This window comes from Bradysia coprophila, unplaced genomic scaffold (genome assembly GCF_014529535.1).
Source record: "Bradysia coprophila strain Holo2 unplaced genomic scaffold, BU_Bcop_v1 contig_583, whole genome shotgun sequence".
NCBI lineage: Eukaryota > Metazoa > Arthropoda > Insecta > Diptera > Sciaridae > Bradysia > Bradysia coprophila.
This window is the reverse complement of record NW_023503823.1, coordinates 369,458-391,928: the sequence shown is the minus strand read 5'-3', so window position 1 is coordinate 391,928 and position 22,471 is coordinate 369,458. Positions and strand designations below refer to the sequence as shown.

Below are 22,471 nucleotides of genomic sequence, written 5' to 3'. Positions count from 1 at the left end.
GAATGAAGTGAATGAACTAATTTTTCCATTCGTTTTCTATCGGAAATTCCGTTATAGAGATCTGCGAGCCGGGATATTTCAGTCCGGTCCAACTTGATCAATGATCTTAAAACGCGAACCGACTCGACTTAAAGAGGTCATTTGGAAGTGACATTTTGCGGAGCACGCCAAATGTCAGGATTTAATCCATTTCCATGTTAACGTCCCTCTTTTAAATCAAATCTGTAAACTTTGAGTTACCGCGTTTCATAAGCCTTTCTGATGATTTTACATATTAAAAAGAATCCCCACATCATTACGGCGACGAGAATCATCCCAGGAGATGGATTTTTGTAAGAAAATGGCCTAATGTCACCGTGGAGGACATAACGATTTTAACAACGGACTCAAACGCACTCATTTTCATTTAATTTTGACATAAATAATGAATGCGTTCCAGATAAGTCAACCGGGTTTCGAAGAAACGGCCCAATCGACCGTACCTGGTATTCAATTCATTGTGAAATATGTCACTTTATCGTCAACTGTGGTGTGCAACTGCATGACCTCCCCAAAGTTTACAGCCGTTGTTTTAAACTTGAACCCGATACAACCGGAAAATTTATCCGAAAAGTCCGATCCAACCCGTCCGAACAAAAACACTTCCAATATTTTCGTTTACAAGGAAAAAGAACCTTTTAGGGATTAGGGTTGAATCGGGGACAGGACAGCTGTACCTTAGACGGCTCGCATACCTCTAATATTGAAAATTGCTCATGAATTAAAAATATTGTTAGATCATGTTCCAGCGGTGATGTGTTTCGCGTATTCATAATTTTTATTGTATTATTAACATTTATGCACCTTTTCTTCAGCTGTAGAATACAAATTTTTACAAGAAAAAAATATTAAAATTAAAAGACGTGACTGTGCCACAATAATATGCCTTCTTAAAACTTAGTATTTAAAACCAAAAAAAAAGGAAAAGAAATTATTATTCAACCACTAAACTATTAAGTCTTGAGCTTATAAAAATGCTTAAAAATTAAAATAAATTTTACGTTTTATGCAATGATATTTCTATACGTAAGTAATGTAAGGCAAAACAGTATAATTGATTTGAATTCGGTCTTTTCTCTCATTTGTTTAAAATTAAGTTCTCGGAACTTTATTTTTCTTTAATTTTTTTTTTTGATATTCAATCGGATTTCGTGTGCTCTGTTTTGTTTGCGGACTACATAGCGTTTATACCATTGAGGTCTTGGATTATACAGAAGAATAAAAAAAATTTGCGTTAAATAATTCTCATTTTAAGCTTGACGGTCACTACATAATTGGGATGGATTTATGCGTAAAATTGTCAAAAAAGGAAAAGGAATGACCAGTGAATTATATGTTCTTCACTTCAGAGCCTAACACTCCAACACATCATCGTGTACGCTCCCATTCAATTTCCCTTGTCCGTTTCAAAATTATTGTCAAGTATTGCAGGTTTGCAGCTAATTTCGATTGCGCTTGCCTTACCTCATAGTAACGTCTTTGTAGTTACCGGGCCCCCTACATTCATGTCGTGTTGAATATCCAGCTCAACACGGATGGTTAAACGGCAGGTTTCTTACTATCTTTCTCAGCTCTCGCTTTTTCCCATTTGTTGACGTAATTGAGTGGATAGCAGAGAATGGCGGACAGGGTTATCAATGCACCGGCAAAGTAGAAAGAATAGTCAAAACTCTTTGTGGCATCGTATAGCATACCTAGTCGGGGCCAATCGGATCGAAAGTTAAATCTTAAAACTTTTGAAGAGAAAATCAAACAATTACCGGCTATTGGGCCGCCCATAACAGCCGCCAATCCTTGGAATAACATAAGAATACCGAAAGCGTTTGTCAATTTCTCCAAGCCCATCAAATCAACAGCTATTAGAGATCGTAGTGCCGAGAAGCAAGCTGATGAAATAAATTTGGGGATTATAGTTGGATTGTTGTACTCGAGAAGGTAAGGAGTTCCAAATTTTAATTTTTAAAACATATCCACACTTACCAATGGCAACTCCAAAAATAGCTGCGTACGTGAACTGATACGCTTCAGTCAAATACAATCCACTTAACATTGTAGCAATGCCACCGAGTGTAATGGCAACGTTGTTTAACCACAACGCGTTGACCCCTTTGAATGAACTCAATATACCGCAAACGATCCTAGCAATTGTATTCGCAATGCCAATCGCTGCCACTGTGAAGGCGGCCGTACTTTCATCCATTTCTTGAACACCTCGATCTTTCATGAACATGAACGGAACGAAGAAGCCCATCATCGTGAGAAAACCACTCAATGCTAGCAGCATAAAGGATGGTGACTTTAACAGACTAAGATCTAACATAGTTGCCAGTGTTCGACGCACAGCCTCAGAACACACAGCACAGCGATTTTGCTCCTCCTGAATGGAAATCAATCAGATCAGAATACAATTGAAACGATCTACGAGGTTTAAACACACAAACCTCTTCGACGTCATGTTGCGTTGGCATTCTAGTAACAGCCATGTGGTAGCCCAGTGAAGATTGTGACTGATACTGGGGAATTCTAGCAAGTGATCCATGGAAGAACACATCGTCACGATACATAGGACGGTTGTCGGTTAAGGCACCTTTTCGGTTTTTCGGTAGAATCGGACGACGACCAGATACAGTGTGTCTACGTTCCATCAAGCTGACAGGTTTGATTTCCTCATCAATCAGAGTGTCATTTTCATTTTCTTCGTCTGCCTCACCGAGAGTATTGAGTTCCTTGGTTAGATTGAACAATGGCGGCTGTTGATGATCATGTTCAGGAGTCGAGTGGCCAGACGAACGACGTTGAGCCCGATGCAATTGCTCCAATTTTTTTGACGTAACGGATGTCAAAACATTCGTTGGAGGAGTTGCTGACGATGATGTTCGTCTCTCAGTGCGTTCCATATTGGCACCCATGCCACGGAAGACCTCGGCTGCTGTTGGATAGGTCGTGTTATTGCTTGCACCGATCCATGTGTTATGTACACTATTCGGTACACTGAACGCATACCGTCCTTCCGGTAATGGTTTTGTGAAAACGATCGGAAGCATAATTTTCTTCTCTTCCTGTTCTTCGTCAACAGTCACTTGGATTGGTTTCAACGGCCGATACATTGAACCGGTTATTGTACACGTCAATATTATGGCACTTTGAATTAGCAGCGTGGTTCTCCATCCTACTGCTTTGATCATGGCTTCATTAAACGGTGCGAACAGAAACGTTCCGACACCACTGCCGCACAACGCAACACCAGTTGCAAGTGCTCTCCATCGCTCGAAATAATATCCGACAATAATGACAGACGGAATATAGATCATACTGAATCCGACTCCGCCAATCACACCGTAAATAATATACATGTACACTACACCGTCCGCTAAGTAGGAAATTCCGAATGCAAACGATGCGATAAAAGATCCGATTATTGTGATCGGTCTGAATCCATACCTATTGGCTAATGAGGCAGCAAATGGGCCGGCTATCAAATAGAATCCACTGAGTAGTGAAAATACTAGCGAAATCTGTGGGAAAGGAAAACTGTTAATAAGAGATGGAATTTGGAGATAGTCAGTGCGAACGTACGGCTGATGCTGATGCACCAAAGTCTTTTGTCATTGGTTCTTTGAACATTCCAGCGCTCATAACGATACCATCAACTATGACATTGCTTACAAAGGATGCAACAACAACCTGAAAGATGTAATAAGTTATCCCACAATTTCACTGCAGATGATGTCGAAGGAGTAGAGACTCGTTTCTCCATCTACTTACCACCCATCCCCATCCTCCATCTGGAGGCACAACGATTGTAGTCGTTGGAGGTTCAAGGTTCATGACTTCTTTAACTCCATTGCCATTCTGTTCATGTTGTTGCTTCGGATCGGTTGTCGCAATTGTATTGGACGGTGGCATTTTTCAACGAATCTGCAAATGGAAAGTAAACAATTCATAACAGAACGACGTAATGATGTGATTGAATTGGTTGTATACTTTGATTGCTCTAATGAAAGGGAAGCAAACGGGTGAAATTGGTACAAAATGACGCAAATTATCTACGCACTCCATTTTAGGCCATATACATTTTGAAGGGAAACGAAACCAATTACTCAAACATTGGCCGGTCTATTTTAAGCAACAACCAGAGAAACTCATTAAAATACATCGAATGTACACAGATATCTTTCGCTGTATGCTTTATATATATTGTTTGCAATGTTTAGACTTTTTTCACACTTAAGATTCGTCATCTTTCATTCAAAAGATACACATTCAGCCAAAAGTTAATTTATTTAACGATCAGCAAATCATTAGATTGTTTTTTTTCTTCTCTTCTCTCTTTTTATTTTCGAAGGAAAACAAAATGAAACAATCACGAAATACGTTGTTTATAATCAATAGCCATGGGGAATTTTTTCGTTTTTCTAATTTTCATTTTATTTTGAAGTGAAAAGTCTATTTGAACTATTTTTTGTTACTCAATTTGGCTTGTCAAATTAATGCGATTGAATACTGACGGTGGATTTTCCGCTTGTATCCAAGAACAACTTTCAAACGCCATCGTTAGAAGTGTGTGCCGATCGAAAAATATCGGTGACGTACACTTAAATGCGATAATATTGCTTAACAACTAAACTAACCAGAATCCACCAAATTTAACTTATACAAAAATGACTAAGTTTGTAAATAACGAGTAAAACGTCTGTATACACAACAGACATGACACATTTTAACACCTCCAACTTAATAACATCAATCACTCTGACTTTGACATTGATTTGAACTGTTTTGGATCCTACCAACAGAAGAAGCTTATGCAGATGAAAGCAGATACAACCTTGTTAAGCCAAAACATCGCATTGTTTGTGTGCTTTGGAGAGCTTTCGAAAGCTCCGAGCATCTTCATTGGAAAATTGGAACATTTCAGTGGAATACAAAAGAAGCTTAAAGCTATCGGAAACTCTTTCAATTCAATGCAAAGAGTAAAATAAACCAGGCAGTAGCGGTTCTTATTTGATACGTCAAATAAGGGACCTAATACACTGTATGAAAATGAACTCAAATGAACGGTGACAAAAATTGAATTAATTTTATTCACAAAATATCAGTAAACTAGATAATTATGGTCCGTAGTTAAATCGTTGCGCTCCTGCCTGGTCTATTTTATACTGTTGGTATTCTGACTTAACATCTCAGATCCTTTGACAGTAGTGAAATGCAACCCTCCATCCAAGACAAGAATATCGTATCGGCATTATATTTCTGAATCTTTTACTTCTTTTGATTTAAATTTCTTTTATTGAATGTTTAGTGTTCGTTCCTTTCGCTGTACAATCTTAAAAGCTAACTTTTGAATGTACATTCAATCTGCACAACATATTTCAGATTTTTAGATGTGTACTAGTCGATTTTGTTTTCGGCGCCGGCGCCTAACTTTGGTGTTAGCTCGCCGGCACACATACCTAACCTTGATTGCTTGATTTTTTTAAACGAAAAAATAACACAAAAAATCTGTGAAAATTCCGTGCGTACACTGTTTCACATACATAGTCATAGCGGTAAACAAATATATACGAAATTTACAAAAAATATTCCTAACAAAAAAATATTTTAAGATAAAAATAAATTGAAAATCTTTCCATGGCATATTCCACTGTTATGAAGTCGTTAACTAAGAATTATTTTTTTTTGTTTCAAAAAAGCGCTTCTGTGTGCTACTGGTGGAAAATGATGTCTCATGTAACTGACTCATATTATGCAGATTTACACCTGTGTTTTAAAAATAGACTGGCCAAATATATTAAATCAATCAAAAATATTGTCGCAAAGGTATTTCTTGCCTAGTTACTCACAAATTCGGTCGCAAAATTCGTGGTTGATTTTATCATAGCACTGCTACTAGCATTAAACAATCGTATGTCAGACGTCAAAAAGCCACCCAATATGCATACATCTACAATAAATGTACAAACCAGGTATGGTCTGTCCATACCAGCCGGAGGAAATAGCGATTTCATATAAAAAAATTCACCTTTCGATAATTTTCATTGAGAGATGAGTTTGTTTATATGAAATCGCTGTTTCCTCCGCTCCGTTGACATTAGACCGTACATATAGAGTATACTTTCATTGCGTATCTACACTTGCATCATGTGTTGTATGTTTTAAGTCACACCAAGAAATCTTAAATCAAGTTTTAACGAAATCAATCCAAAGCCTGTTCCTGATACCATCAGCCTCCAAATATTAATATTTTCTATGGTACGAAGATCTCTAACATCTCTAATCTGAAGGATCTTTAGAAGGTGATTTTTTTTATTCAGACCAATACTCTCTCTAGCATCCAAACTCTCTCAAAAAATCGACTTAGGGGGGAAAATAAGTTTGAGAAACGCTGATTTTTAATATGGCTTAAACACAACAACAACAACACGAGCGAACAAAGTAGCAGTGATTCATAAACGTATCTACCACCTTAATAATTGTAGTTTGGTTACTAGGGAGGGTATTGTTCAGACCCTATTTTCAATAATTATTTTCTAAAGAATTGTCAAAATAAAAAAAAATCTGACACTTGGACAATCTGCTACTTCTTCTGTTACAAAAATTAGTAATTTTTATCGTCACCGTCGATAACAAATGATTCTAGTTCATGAACGTCGTTTGATACGAACAACTGGTCACAATACAAATAAACACATAACGAGTAAACAGCCTCGATGAAGCAGGTAACAGTGGCAGAGTCGTTTTGTCGTTGCGTCATATTGCGACAAAGTGGTACAAGGAAAAAGTGACAGTTGAGAAAATTCTAAATTAAATTTCTTGTTTTGATGTGGTTGATTCTGATGATTTTTCGGTTTTCTTGTGAAAAAGTGTACAAAACTATGATTTTATTTATAATAATTGTTTAACAATGTACAATCCGTGTACAGTGTTCCGGTGTTCCCATAAATATTAAAATCGTTGTTCAATGTTTTCAAAAACATAAAATCCGTGGCAAATGTTCTCGCTTTCATAAACATTAAATTTGGTTTTATGTGAATAGATCCAAATAATTTGTTATATTGAGATATGTACCAAGGCTAGCACTCAAACGATCTGATTCATTTTCTGTGATCTAAATGGTCTAGATTCTAGACCTGAGATTTTTTCTGAATCAGTTTATGTGATGATATTTTCGCTGATTCAGTTCCTGTGATCAATCAATTCAAAGCCTAAACCCAACCTGATTTAAATTAGATTTTCTCGTTTCAGGCCAGGTTTGAGCTGTAGCGAGCAGTAATTAGTAAAATTTTGATTATTTCTTGTGTTCAGTCAATTAAAATCGAATTCTTAAATATTCAAATTCAAAAATGTTGCGCTAAGAAAATGCAAACTTTACGACATTGTCGCATTTTCTCATGTCGCATATTTCTGTCTCTGCCACTGTTACCCGCTTCATCGAGGCTGTTTAATAACGAGCAATGACTGGAATCCTATCCTTACAATCAATTTACGAATTTACTACAAGTTAATTGAGATATCAATATTATTGACAGAGTAGAAGACAGTGTTCAAATTACGAACTTGAGCTTAATTCTATTTAGCAAGCACACCATTTGTGAATAAACCAATTTGTGTTCATTGTATTTTTATAACATGCCAATAGACCTACTGCAGCGTTTTTATTACATTTTTTTTTTTATTAAAAATAACTCAACCAAAAATAATTTATTCTTAATTCGTTACAAATTAAGATGATTGAAGCTATGTACGTAATAAAAACTGAACTATGGATTCAATTTTCGATCGATAAAAAATTTGGTTTAGAAAATTGGCAACGTCAAGGTCATTATTACGATGGTGTACCGAAAAAAAGTGACGAAACAGTGTAAGTCATAGCATACTCATTTTAGCAAGTCAGCAAGTCATTTCTTGGACTTAAGAATGGTATTAATAGAATGATTGATTGCACGGTTTCTGTATCTATTTGGGAATATACAGATACATATGTCGATTAACGTTGAAACCGTATAGTGCGAATATAATGGAGTTTTATTAAAAAAATCTTTAAGAGCAATGAACCCTCTGCAAATGTGTAGCCTACATTGAGGCGGAAAAATATCTGCAAAGTTTTCTCCAAGTGTGATAAGTTATCATCCACAATTTGTCCAATTTGTCCTTTAAAAGTAACACTTTTGCGTGCTTTGATGGTTTTACTTTTTCAGAAAAAGGTTTTTGTTCAGAAAAATTAACAAAAAACGAATATTTTTCTGCCTAAATGTAGGCTACAAATCTAAGATGGCTTTCTTCTACACAATTCTTTTCATTCCATTAAGTATTTTGTAAGATTCCCGTTCCAAAAATATCTAAAATTGACTGACCTTCAATCCTTCAAAATGATATTGGCCTTTGCAATAATTGTCCAATGCAACTTAATTATAGTAATATTTTCTTGACTTGTTAACTTGTGAAACAGGTTATTTGCCTCTCACAACAACCTGCATTTTATAATAAGTTGAAGCCTTTTCGTGTAACTATCGCACGATAATGATAATTTTGACTTCAGTTTGAACAAATAGCAAATAAAAGGCAAGGTAACGCGAGGTTTACGTTTAAAATCTAATATAATATCTAATTCCACTGAAGAATGAAGTCAAACCTAAACCGACTCTTAGTTAATATAAAGATGAAACAACGCTAGAGGACATCCATAAAGTACGTCCGCGATTCAGTGTTGACGCACAGGTCTTAAATGTATGTTATCTCCTTATTGCATATTTCACGAGTTACAACTCTGTGTGGCAACACTGAATTACGGAGAAGTCCTCAAAGAGGACATTGAAGAATGATGTCCACGTCAGTGCGTTTGTGACTCCATATAAAAGAAATCATTTGTTGACATAGTTAAGCAATGATTAAAGATTTATTCGGTTTTATAAAAGTGTGTGTGTCAAATCTGAGGAAGTAAAAGATTTAAAAAAGTAACCTAGATCAAAAGAAGTCTCAGATTCAATGATTGTACTGGTACGGATGGTTAATGATTATGTTTTAAATGGTAACAGTAGATGCAATGTTCCGAAAATATTCAATTGAAGCTGGCACGTGTCCTTTCAAAATAAAGTTTTGTCCTATTCTGTGTTTCAAAAATAAACCTCACTAGATTATGAGTATAAGGCAAATAGTATACTCTTCTCTGGATATGAAATTCGACAGGAATCCATTATTTGAAGAAAAAAAGTCAAACATGTAGCGTATCCTAGATGATGTTATCCGAATGAGATTTCAATTCAATCCGAGATTTTTCTCTGTGTAAATTGTAAATATTGTCTGGAGTGAGGACATTGAACCTTGTTCTGTTAAAATTCTAATTTAATTTAATTTATTGCACATATTTGTTGCATTTCAGTAAATTAAAACAATTTGCAATTTCAATGCAAGTTCCAACATTCAACATTGACAGTGTTACACAAAGAGCGCGAGATAAAGTGCAGTTTAATAGAAAAGTTTACGCGAAACGGCAAAAATATTTTATTTATTTCCCTCTGCTAATAAATATTATTTGTTTACTCAAAGAAAATTGATCTGACCTCATGATTGATATGCTTCATTATAATTAAAAGTCGCTTTAGATTAGTTGCCACGCTATTTGCATTGTGGAAGTAATTTGAAATGATTTTTTTTATGTTTGATTTGTGTGATTTATAAATTTTAGAAAGTCGATAATTATTCTATATTACAGTCTACATTGGGTTGAGGTTGAATTTTATTATTGATTGGAAGAAAAACATTTGCATTTTAAAATGTATAATAATAATCAGCAACTGTGACATGATATACTATGAGAAGACATGTGAGACAATTCTAATTGTGTCATATATAAATAACTCAGAAAATTGTTTTAAATTATCGACAAATTATTGATGAATTTATTAACTGGATACAGCACTGTAAACCGGACTAAACTGGTTTCACCGCCGAAATTGATAAACCCATTCACTGTAATTCTATATATAAAACAACAAAAAAAAATTAAAATTATTAAAGCGAACTAACTCGACTTTATTAACTTTGATTGATAAAAAAGATTCGCATCGTGAAATCAATAAAAAATATGTAAATTTGTTGATCGATTAATGAAATTCCGGAAATTGTATGCCATTTACTGTCGATTTATTGAGAAAAATGACGTCAAAACAATTCGGTTACAGTTAAAGACCGAGAAAAAATGTCAAGATTTTCTTTCTTTTTTTTTAAACTGCATAATGAGATACGATGAAATTATTAGCGTTATGAACGCACCTTACCACATTTCATGTTTGTCTTAACAAGTGTGACTCATCTGCATCTTCAACACTCGTTAGAGTCAACGTAGAAAAAGAATTTTTACCGTCAGCATTATTGAATGATACTAATGTTATATAAGATTGAATAACTGAAATATTTTCACACAATACGCGTACTAGACCTTATTGCAATTGAAAAAAAAAGTAGCAAAAAGTTGCCAAATTAATTCCAAAACTTGAATATAAAATTCCAACGAGTTATGAATACTAAATTCACTTTTATTTCAAAACTGGTATCGCCGAAAATATTAAATTAAATAGTGGCGCATGGCGCTTAAAATTAATTGTTTTATAGACATGCTACTTCTACCTGCACGTATGGGTCCATCCATCCAGGCGATATGTTCAACTTTTGCAGCATTAATACAACACAGGTGAGATCACCCAATAGAATGCAAGTAGACAGAAGAGATTCATTCATAAGAACCAATGCTCTGTCAGACATGTTCGATCATGAAAGATAACTAACAACAAACAACGATCATCAACAAGAGCTTGTTTTATCGTGAACGATCGTTATGAAACAAGTGATGAAATTATTTATTTATCTAAAAATCATCAGATGGAATTGATATCTGAATTTAATTTTTACTTAAGATCAGATAGTATTTTATACACTAGACACTGCTGTTCATGAAACTGACTCTTGTTAACAAAAATTCTATCTCCAACATTTTACCTGTTACAGACAGCAAGCATATTACTTACATCGATTTTTAACCGGTTAATATCAAATCTTGTACTTCACTTTTTTAACATGCATTTTGCTATATAAATAACCATATTACCCAAAGCTTGTTATTATTTTTGTCGTCGTTATCGATAACCGATAAAGCAAACTAACCGAATGTACCAAAATGATACACTCGTAGAGAAGAAATCGCAAATGACAAAGTGGAGACGAATCTTCAATGAAATTAACACATTTTGCCTTTAACGCAGCGTCCCTTTTTCTTGAACACTTCGATTATCATTCTGCAACAGAGAAGAAGAAAAAAAAACCTTTTTTTGTGTGAAATGTCTTTTGAGTTACAGCCGCTTCATTATATGATTTGGGAGAGTTCTACGAATTCCTTTTTTTTGTCTATTTATTACTTTTCACATATAATCGCAGCCTTAGGACAGAGATGATACAGAAATGTAGTCGTGTTTTTTGTGTGTGTGTTGTTTATTGAATGAAAAAAAAATATTGGAAGAGAGAACGTTTTGTTCTCGATGATAAATACTATCCTCAGTTTTGCATGTTTACATGTGTTGAATCTAAAGTAAACAAGAAACATGTGCGTGAGACAATATGGTTTTTCGTGCGATATACAAATAATTCAATTTTTGTCTTGTACCAAAACTTTAGGTGATGCCCAATATATACGCGTATCTAATGTACAGATCAGATATGATAATATCTTCACCGTTTTTTTTTAAAATAGCAAATCCATGAGTCAACTGGCTAACAAATTATGCAAATATCACGAAAATCGTAAAACGCCAGTATATCTGTTCCACGATCGTAATTTGTTGCGTGTAAGGTCTTTCAAATGCATTATGAATTCACAATTATTTGAACTTTATCTGCTAACCAATATCTCGGACGTCGAATGTGAATGTACTTTTAATATATTCGTAAATACTACCTGTGCGAACTATTACCGGAAATTTATGTGCAAATTTTGTCACGGTAAGATCGATGTTTTTCAGATCTCATATCTCACAAATAGGTCCAATATATGTATCGTCACTCACGGAAGTCCATACCCCACTCTGCGTGTGACGCACTTAACCTGTTACACATGGAAAGCATATGACGAGTATTATGATCGGGTCTATTACTTCCATCGATCAAAGTATTTGTAATCGGGTGATTTCAAATCTTGTACTTCAATTGTTTTAACATGCATTTTGCTATATAAAGGACCATATTACCCAGAGCTTGTCATTATTTTTGTCGTCACTATCGATAACAGATGAGTTAGTGTGATGATCTTTGGTTCTAATACCTCGTGGACTGTTGACCTGAACTACTTTTTACTTTCATCTCCTAACGCTTGTTTGTTTTGATCAATTTTTTTAATAGCAATTTTTCATTGGGATCGTGTAGATGGGCGCTAACATCATGTAACGTTCATCATCATCATCATTAATATCTAAGTAAATTTATTATAATATTGGCAGCACGTGTAACACTGACTAAGCAGCCGTTTTAATCAAAAATTTAATCGAAATAATTCTCCTAAAAAAATTACCATAATTTTAATTCGTATAATGAATTAAAGGCTTGAGGTGGTCAACATCAATTTCAAACTCTTAATTGCGGCAAAAATTCTTTGAACTGTTTTTTTGTGTGTCCGTTCCTCATTTTTTAACGATCTGCAATGTTGCGAGAACTCAACATCTCGCATGTATCGAAATTTGCGCTTTTCGATTAAATAAAAACCATTTTTTTACGCTTACTTCTTCGTTTCGTTAAGACGTCAGTTGGAATGTTTAATTGGTTAGGAAATTGCGAACAGTTCAATGACCAGTGACCATCAAAGTAATGTACGTTTGTTAGGCAAACACATAACAACGACATATAGTTCATATACAATACGACATAAAACGTACCACTATGCTGTCCGACATTTTCCGATGAAAATATTTTATTAGCCCCGTACGAAGTACTGGGGGCTTATAAGATTAATATGCCGTTTGTAACACGTCGAATTGGAAGCAGACAGTAAGGGCAAAGCATTTGGTTATGTTCATAGATGACGAATCCGCAATAAAAAAAATGTCCGTCCGTCCGTCCGTCCGTCCGTCCGTCCGTCCGTGACCCCTCTAGCTTGAGTAAATCACAACCTTTTTTCAAAATTCTTTTTTTCCCCGATTGGTATCGACAAAAGTAAGGTCAAGTTCGAAAATGGGCATGGTAGGGTCGGCCCCTCCAGAGCTAGGGCCCTATAGGTGTTTTTCAGTCTTTCGACGATATCTACCGAAATACGCACGCAATAGCTGCTTGTGATATATCAAATGAAAGGTATTGACGAGTAGAACAAAGTTGCTGAACATTGTTTTTGGGTAAGATGCAACGTGGGCTTGTTGGGAGGGCTCAAAGGTCGTTATTCGGCCCTAAGTGTTTTTTGCACATAAATCGAGTAAATCTCATCCGATTTTGCTAGTTTTTGTTTTTTATGGAAGGTAATTGAATACCGAAAAGAACGTGACGAAAAAAGTTTCAAAAAAGTTAAATCGAGTAAATCTCATCCGATTTTGCTAGTTTTTGTTTCATTTGAGAAGTAATTGAATACCCAATGGAAAGTTGGCAAGAAATTTTGGGTTTCTAAAATAATGTCGTAAATTGTTGGTTTTATTTGAAAGGTACTTCGTACGGGCTTTCGTAATTGCGCTATGCGCAATTTTAAAAATGAACAGTTTCAGTAAATTTGACAATGCCCAACTTGACTTGCATTTTGGTAACAGACGCATTAGAGGGTTGTAGACGTATTAGGGTTCCGGGCTTTTTAGGGCTACGGACGTATTATGGTTGCGGACGAAATAGGATTACGGGTTGTACGGGGCTAAGTCGCAGCAAACGCTCCGACTGTTCTGATGCCTTGTTAATGAATGCAGTTGTAGTGTTGCGTAGCCACCTACAGATCATAACATGTTGTATGACAACTTATACGTATACTAAAACTGAGCACGTGGTTTTTATATTTATCAATGAAATGACGAAATAATAAAAACGAGACGAACTCAGCCGATAGTTTTTCCACGAAGGAACAAACTTCTGCATTGTATTTTTTAAGTGTTTCAGTTGGTTCAGCTTTGGTACTTAAATTGCGTACCCGATGTTGATCGGCTTCATTTTATTTTAGTTTTATTTTCATCCTATTACGTTCTCAGGGTTAGAGTACGAACAAGAATACAATTTCGTTCACACAAAATATTTTATTTACGAACTTAAGTCTTGTGTCGATTTTACCATTACACTCATGAGGCGGCCACATACATTGTATCAATTTCAGTTCTCAACCCAATAAAGTGTAAACGTTCTGTTTCTTTTATGTTGCTGGTTCTTTTCCGATGATTTTATTTTTGTGCTTATCTCGCATGTTAATCTTAAATGAGTGTAAATTATGACTTACGGAAAAAAAAGTGAATGGAAAATTTTGAAATTCTCAAAAAATTATTTATTGATTCAAACAAAATTCAATATTAATGCCCGCCAGATAATGAAAAATCCAAACGATGACGATATGCGATATGTTTGAAGTTGTATTTAATGTTTGATATTCTTCAGAACGATTGAGCAAGATAATCGCTTCATTGTGCAGACAGCCAATAGAATTCGGGAGTCAAAATGATATTGACGAATAAATTGATAAAAATGTTTTTAATAACAACAATAAGTTGCAGTTCTGTGCAGAGGGTTTGAAATTATAATTAATAAATACGATAAACGACAGCTTCACAAGATAAGACCCATAATTAATTAAATTGGCAGGAAATGCGTTTCTCTGTTTAAGACATATTGTTGTAACGGATCTTAAGAATTTGTTCATGTGGAGTGCTGTTATAACAGGTAGTTCAGTACGGCTTTGGCATCTATTATCAGCAACAGCGACTAAATAAGTGATAAGACCTCGATAAAGTGTCTATGTTAAATCTATATTTAACCAAATGAAGTAAAAGATTTTGTATCAAACTGTTAAAAAACCGATCGAAAGAAGTAGCAGACTCAATAGTTATGTTGACCATAGACTGAAAGTCTGCTACAGAAAAAGCTGCTAGTTAATACATTTAGGTTACCTCTTCAAATTTAACCTCCTACAGACGCAAGCAGATGACCAGTATTGTTGATATGTTGATTTCAAATCTTGTACTTCAATTTTTTTAACATGCATTTTCATATATAAATAACCATATTACTCAGAGCTTATCTGCTTATCATTATTTTTGTCGTTCTTATCGATAACAGATGAATGGCCGTATGTGACAGGTTAAAATACAGATTACCTGTCTTCACCCTTAGATTAATTTGAGAAAAAGGAAATCGATTCAACCATATTCCCGAAAAATGTTACTCCTCGTAAATGCTGACTTTGGCACATAATCTGAATCGTTTTGTTTATTTTTGTTTGTGCACAAACAAGCATTCGAGTATTTCAACAGAAATATAAAACTTCCATCCAAACCGTTATCAATAAGTAGTCAGCCAGTTTGGCCAATGAACGACTTTGAAAATAGAATAAGTCTCAGAACAAGCCTAATACGGCGCAATATTTCGAAATTCCTTTAGACCGATAATATCATCGGAATTCCAAACATTCAGCTCAACGAAACGCGTCGGATTGACGGGTAGTAGTTTTACAAGATAGGCATATTAAACCGATCAATGAAACACCACATATTAGCAATATAACTTTATGCAAAATAAAAAATTGTTTACATAGTCAGACGAGCTCAGACGCAAAATGAATTAATATTACATGGTGACACCTAAACATAAATATAGAGAGGTACAGCAAGAAAAAAAACATTAGTCGATATGTATGATGTACGTACAAGAAAATAAAATTCCTTTAACCTTAACTTGCGCAGTACATAATGTCTGCAAAAAAACAGTGAGCCGGCCGGCTCAATAGTATAACGATATTCAGTCATACAACATGAAAAAGAAACAACATAAAAAAAATCGCATGCGAAAGAGGTTTCGTTCGGCGCCAACCATACAGACATCACATAAGTCGCAGTTGTAGTTCAATATACTGATATTAAATTGCTCGCGATCTTACGATTAGAGATTTTGCTATTTTTGTGATCCACGAGAATCGTCTAATTATAAATTGAATTTATAAAATGGATCTAAGTCATTCACAATGGCAATGTTTGTCGTGTTGGGTTGGCATTTTTCTTGTATTCTGCGTCGCTTATGCTTAACACATTTAAGTTGCGTATAAACATAAAATTCGTAAGTTACACATAAAGATAAAAATAACAAAAGTAAACATATATGAGGTTTGCCTTTCAAGTACAGACGGTAGTAGTTACATACACACATCATGCACACGAATATTACAACCGAACATAATTTAAGTTTGGAAAATTGTATGTGAAAGAAAACAAGTTTTTAAAAATGTTATCAGTCCATTGCTATATTTAAATGCATAAGACTTGGGGGTTTTAGATAACCCGACAACCAACGTCTCAATAAATAATTTAATTTTTTTTTTGCAAACAGTCTTACCTAATGCAAATTGTTGATTATGGGAAAATATTTATTTTTTTCATCAAAATTTTCGTGAATATTAAATATATTGTAGACCGTATGTCACATGATTGAAGGATTAAACATTTGCGTTTCAGCAGTAAATTAGATTTTGGATGGAATTTATGATATTTCTACAAACAATGAAGATAATTATATATGTGTCCGGGTGATGGGTTTGATTGAAGAGCTGTTGTTACGACGACACGTTTTATTTGATGCAATTTCGTTGTTTAGTTTAGTAATTTGTGCGTTACGACATCGGTAATTAAAGTTTTAAGAGGAATGGATGCTTTGCTGAAAAGCTTATTTTAGGGAGCTTTTTAGGTACTACGTTTTCGATAAAGCTTTTTTTTACAAAAATCCCTTTTGAAAAATGTACGACGAAAATAACCACCAAATATGTTAGTTTTAATAAAAAAAGATTTGTTTGTGTCAGATGACCGTCTCTTAGAAAACTCAGGAGTTTATGCGAATTTAAGCAAATTTACCAGCCGAATTTTCTCGAAACTGGCTTGTGTGGAAATTTTGTTTTCTTCCCGGTATCCGAGTCAAATTTCCCGGTATCTAAAATCGTAAATTTGATTTTTCGCCACATATTTTTCCCGATTTTTTCGATTTCCCGGTTTCTAAAGAATTTTTCTGAAAACTTCCCGGTATCCAGGATACCGCGGATAGCGTGAATTTCCACACGTGGAAACTGGTCCAATTGCAACAAACGAATCAACTTTCCTATTGAAAGCTATCAAATTTGTGGAGGTTATTGTCGTCAAACATTTTTCAAAAAGTATTTTTCTAATGAAGATATCATCGAAAGTACGAAACGCCTAAATGCAGACTCTATTTTCTAATCCATGTGATAATACCACTTCATCATCAATTTTATCTGCGTTTTGTTTTCAAATTTAATTGTTGAATAGAAAATGGAATAAATTTTCTTTTAAAAAAACCTTGATGTCCACACGGTCACCTGCAGTTATTTACAAAAGAAATTCTTTACCTTGAAGTCATTTCCATTGATTTTTATTAAAAAAAGGAAGTTGTTTCAATAAATCGAAATCCTACACACGACTGCACGCAACACTAGACATACATTTTTCATAAATGGATCGTCAATGATTAGAATTTATTATCATTTTATGGCCAGATCCAGAAAAAACACGATGGAATAAATCTAAGCTTAATGGTATACACGAACTGATTTTTGCAAGCATTATGCACAATGCACATACGACCAACGACGACGTTGTATAATTTCATTTAAGTAAATAATTTTAAAATCAACGTTTAATGTATCAAAGAGACTAAGAGCATGTCTCTAGAATATTTTTTTTTAACGAGCCGTACGTTTAACTGGTGCTCCAAAGTAAGTGCATTAAGCATAAAAAGGAAATTCTTTTGCAGCTTCATTCATGCGAAGAACTTTTTGTTATTCATTTTAATGAAAAATATTAATTTCCTTTAACGATCGTACACCTATTAATATTGAACAGAATATGAAGCGTAAACTTTTAATTAAAGGGAAGAACCGGAATTATACTCGAAAGATACCAAGTTTCGTTTTCAATTCAGCTTTGAATTATAGCGATGGATAGGACGACTATAGGTTACTCTGAAGGTCTAAAGGTCTAGCAAGAGTAATTGAAAATGGCAATGATTTCATAGATCCCTACATAGATCTTTCCTTCGAATTTTCCAATCCTTTCTCGTCCTCTTTTTCCATTCTTTACTTTTAGCATTATATGCATCCATCTTTTGCCATAACTCCCGAGAGGTGATGCACTCTATAGATGTCCGATTAAACGCACAATATGCCCGCCATCAGAATTATTCTCAATTTGCTTAATTTCGTAAGCCAACGAGTTTTAAAACCAGTGACATAAAGCTGCGCGCTTACTCATAATTTTTACCTGTAAAGTTGAGTTATTCTTAAAAATGCACTAATTGGAATAACCTTCAAAGTTTTTAACACTCGTGGGGCAATTTAAAGTTTCATGTGAATTTTTTGTGTGTTAAAACTAAAACTGGAATATATGTCGTATATGTACGAATATCGTTTAGTAAAGTTAAATAAACCACATTCTAACATTACGAATATATGTATATTTAGTATGGGTACATTGGTCTGCGTTGTATCAGATACTATATAATACATGAAATGTGTTTTTAGCGATATATTCACATACCATGTCGTCGAATCACATGGCACATCGTCTACGTAATTATTTATAGATCTACAAACCAAAAAAAAAATTAATATTTCATTTTGAGAGTTTTGAAAAATGGAAATTGGAGGCTCGTTTATCCACATTCTGAATGACGTTAGTTCAACAATTTTTATTTCTTCATAATGCGTAGTTAGTGACTTTTTTTTACTCACATGCTGAAAATGTTAGGAAAATTTTCTTTTTTCTTTTCTTTTATTTTTAGATATTTTTAGATAATTTCATAGGCGAGTGCCTAGCTAAACTGCGGATGCTGCAACAAAATTGCCTTTGAATAAATTGTAAAAAATAATAAAATCTCTGCTGATTTTCATCGTCCAAATGTTTCCAAAATTAAACGAAAAATTAATTTCATTAGCAAATTTTCAGCAGAACACCAGCGTCACTTTGCAGATTATTTTTTTGCGCGATCGTATAACATAATTATGATTATGAGAAAAATATATTTCATCAAGAACAGATTCACACCTCCGTTAGAGTGCTTTTTAATTACTTGGCAATTAAAATCGAAAATCAATCTTTTAACCACTTGAGTTAATTGGTGAGATAAGGAGATTAATTTATGATCGATTGGGTGCGCACATTAATCATTTAATCCGTGGCAAACAATAGAGTTTAATTTGTAATTTTAGCGAATGTCAGTCACTTTGTTCTTAGTAAGCTTTTTTTCGATGCGTAGAACTCATAGCCACCCCTACAGTTCAGTTGAACAACAAAGTAGATGACTCTAAATTTGTAAATAATTTTCGTCTTATCATCGTTGCAAAATTAGTGGAAAAACAAAGCTTATATTGAGCTACCTTTTCGTCATTTCGTCATTGTTTTTGGGCTTAAAATTAGAAAGATTGGTCATGTTTCCTAGATTAAACGAATAGCTCAACTTTTGCTCGGTCATTCATGTCCTACATAGACCAAAGTCACGCACTACTGAACTAATTTTTTTTATTGTTATTATCATCTCAATCTTTTATTTGTTGTTTTAACAGCTGTTTCTGAGTCTGTATTTCCGTTTGTATAATAAAAACACTGTTTAAACTGACGCAACGCCCTGGCAACTGCTTAACCGATTGTTCACATCTTTGAACTAAGAGGAACGTGTGTGTGAAGCAATGAAACAGCAAAAGTACGTTTAAAGCTTGCACCCCATTCTCTTTATGTTTCTTACACTTTGAAGCACTAGATTTTCATTTACTCAGAACAATGAGGTATAGTACTTCAGAACATACTAATCGGATTAATTTTGTGGGAAAACTTAAAGAAACGTCGAATCAGAATACAATTTACCAATTAAGCGAATGAATTTTGATTTCAGTACAAATAGAATGTTCTTTGAATTCAGTTCGTCAACAAAGGCTCAAGTTAATTCAGATTTTGTGACTCGTAATTTGGTGGAATCTTCGCGTAATGTCTAATCGATCATAATCTCTGATAAAACCATTTCAAACATTACACAAAATTTAATAAAAAAAAAAATGATAAGGAACCGTTACAAAAACTGGCGGGTTTTTTTTCTGACGAAGTTATCACACTTATCACACATTCCAGCGACTGTGAAGCCCTTTTTATTTCATAGTAAATATGAAACATTTCGTTTACGACTAAATGCCTATTGTGTAGAAGTTTCGAAAGAGAATAAGTTCCCAACTTTTCGGAAGCAGCAAGCGATTCCATCTATTACTTCGTTTGTATATATACAATTTGCATTTGTAGAGTATTGACAAATATTTTTGAAGCGTTTGCCGTTGTTGTCATTAAATTTTAGCATTTGAGTTATTTGTTAAACGTTTCAATTCGATTGATCTGAAGCGACTTATGTAATACTTGCAAGATGTGACATCCCCAGTAAAGTAAACTTTTCCATCTGTCGTCGATGAGTTAAATTTAGGACACATGAAATGTTTTTATTGTTCCACAAATCCTTTAACGTTCCGATTAGATAAAAGAAAATCCACAGTGGTAAAAGAGAACTTAAGGTCATGCCGTCATGCGCTATCAATTCTTCTCGTGTGTAGCTGTTTGCAGCCGATTAAGGTACGCATGTTAAAAAGAAAAACAAACAAAATGTAATATGTGTCGGCGTTAAATGGAAACTAAAACACCATTTTTATAGAGTACAGATAAGGCATTTGACACACCTCTTTAAGTGTCTCTGGAAATCGGTTTTATATAAAGAAAAAAGAGTCACAAGCGTCTCTAGGAAATGAAATGATGATGAAAGTTTCATCACGAATTTCGGATTAATCGATCACTTGATCTGCTCAAATCGATTAGATACTTTTATAACAAGAAATTCGGCGTTTATCGATGAATGACTAGTTTAGTATGAGATTACAAACAATTTCATTGAACTATGTTCCCTTCGGCCAAATTTTGAATGAAACATATCAGAATTTCGCTTAATTCACAAGCAGTACCTTCATACTGATAAAAATGTAAATTTATTTCGTGTACTTCCAATGTTGCCAATTCAAGTCGCGGTGACTTGTTCTTTTTACAATAATATTTACAAATAAATATATTCACCCAAACTGATGTCTTTGAGAAATGTTAAATTTTAAATATTTTCGTAGAACAAAATGACGAAAGAAAAAATCTGGAGGTTGCGCCGAAAGCCTATCAAGGTACTTTTATTGCCTACGGTTAGACTGTCTGAAGGAGAGAAAAAAAATCACCAAAAGAAAACCTTGTGAAAAATGTTCAATTGTCGCACAAAGTAATACCACCAATTCAATTCAAATGTTTTCATTTTTGCCACATTTTCAGAAATTTATACAGTCTCTAATCGAAACATATATCTCTGTTTGTAATTTAATTGGAATTGCTGATCAACGTAGTATATAGACATGAAGTACGTGCAAGTTTGTCGAATTTACGTAAGCTTCTCATTTCAATAATTCTAAGGTAATCTCATTTTACTTACTATCTGTTTGCTCCAAATTTAATCACCCAAAATTAAGTCTGTTGTACACCCAAAAAAAACCAAAATTAAACTTGAACTTTCCAGTCCATGTGTTCAAATAAAAATATTTTAATTCAATCTATCCAATGTGTAGCAGTGTAGCATTCGTATTATCACCAATTTTCCATTAAAAAAAACCGCAAAAACACACGCACTACCACAAAATTATTGAATCGACAATGGTTATATAGAACTTTGTTGAATTTATAAATATTTAAAAATAACGAAAAACCGGAGCAAATGAGAAACCGAAAATAAAATACAAAAAAAAAACTGACAGAACACCCGAAGAACAACAAAATGAAATGAAAATAAAAGGAAAATAAATAAATAAATAAAATGATATTCAAATGGAAGACGTAAACTAAGTAAAAAAATTTACGTTAAAAAAACCAAATCCAACTTGATCGTCGAAAAGTCGAAATGTTACTGAAGAAGTCTAAAAGAAATAACTTCGCGGTTGTTTGAAGTTGCTAAATGAATGTACGACTATTGTGAATGGTCGCTCTTTTCAACACAAACATGAAAAGAAGAAAAAAAAAACAACAAAAATTTCATGTGTTAAACCAACAACGTTATGGTAGGTTAACCGTTAACGTTACGTTACGTTGCTGTTACCAATGGTAGTAAGTATTAAACCATTCGGTATCAAGGATTCGATATGACCTTTAGTTTGATTGTACAA

At 34.1% G+C, this 22,471-nt stretch overlaps 2 protein-coding genes across 5 annotated transcripts in view; one reads left to right on the top strand and one right to left on the bottom strand.

The window, feature by feature from the left end:
* Positions 1-22,471, top strand: part of LOC119083231 (zinc finger protein 271-like) — a 700,255-nt gene that overhangs the window by 437,680 nt on the left and 240,104 nt on the right. The window lies entirely within an intron of this gene.
* Positions 1,174-22,212, bottom strand: LOC119083253 (monocarboxylate transporter 9). Of its 4 annotated transcripts, XM_037192928.1 has the most exons (8): positions 22,169-22,212; positions 21,748-21,979; positions 3,805-3,957; positions 3,616-3,723; positions 2,481-3,554; positions 2,020-2,416; positions 1,800-1,925; positions 1,174-1,733 (listed from the first exon to the last, which is right to left on the bottom strand). In XM_037192928.1, the coding sequence occupies exons 3-8, from the start codon at positions 3,943-3,945 to the stop codon at positions 1,579-1,581; spliced, it is 2,001 nt and encodes a 666-aa protein (XP_037048823.1). In that variant the 5' UTR covers positions 3,946-3,957; positions 21,748-21,979; positions 22,169-22,212; the 3' UTR covers positions 1,174-1,578. The 4 variants fall into 4 exon arrangements, with proteins under 4 accessions (XP_037048823.1, XP_037048826.1, XP_037048824.1 ...); XM_037192931.1 differs by lacking the exon at positions 21,748-21,979; XM_037192929.1 differs by lacking the exons at positions 21,748-21,979; positions 22,169-22,212 and adding an exon at positions 4,671-4,798.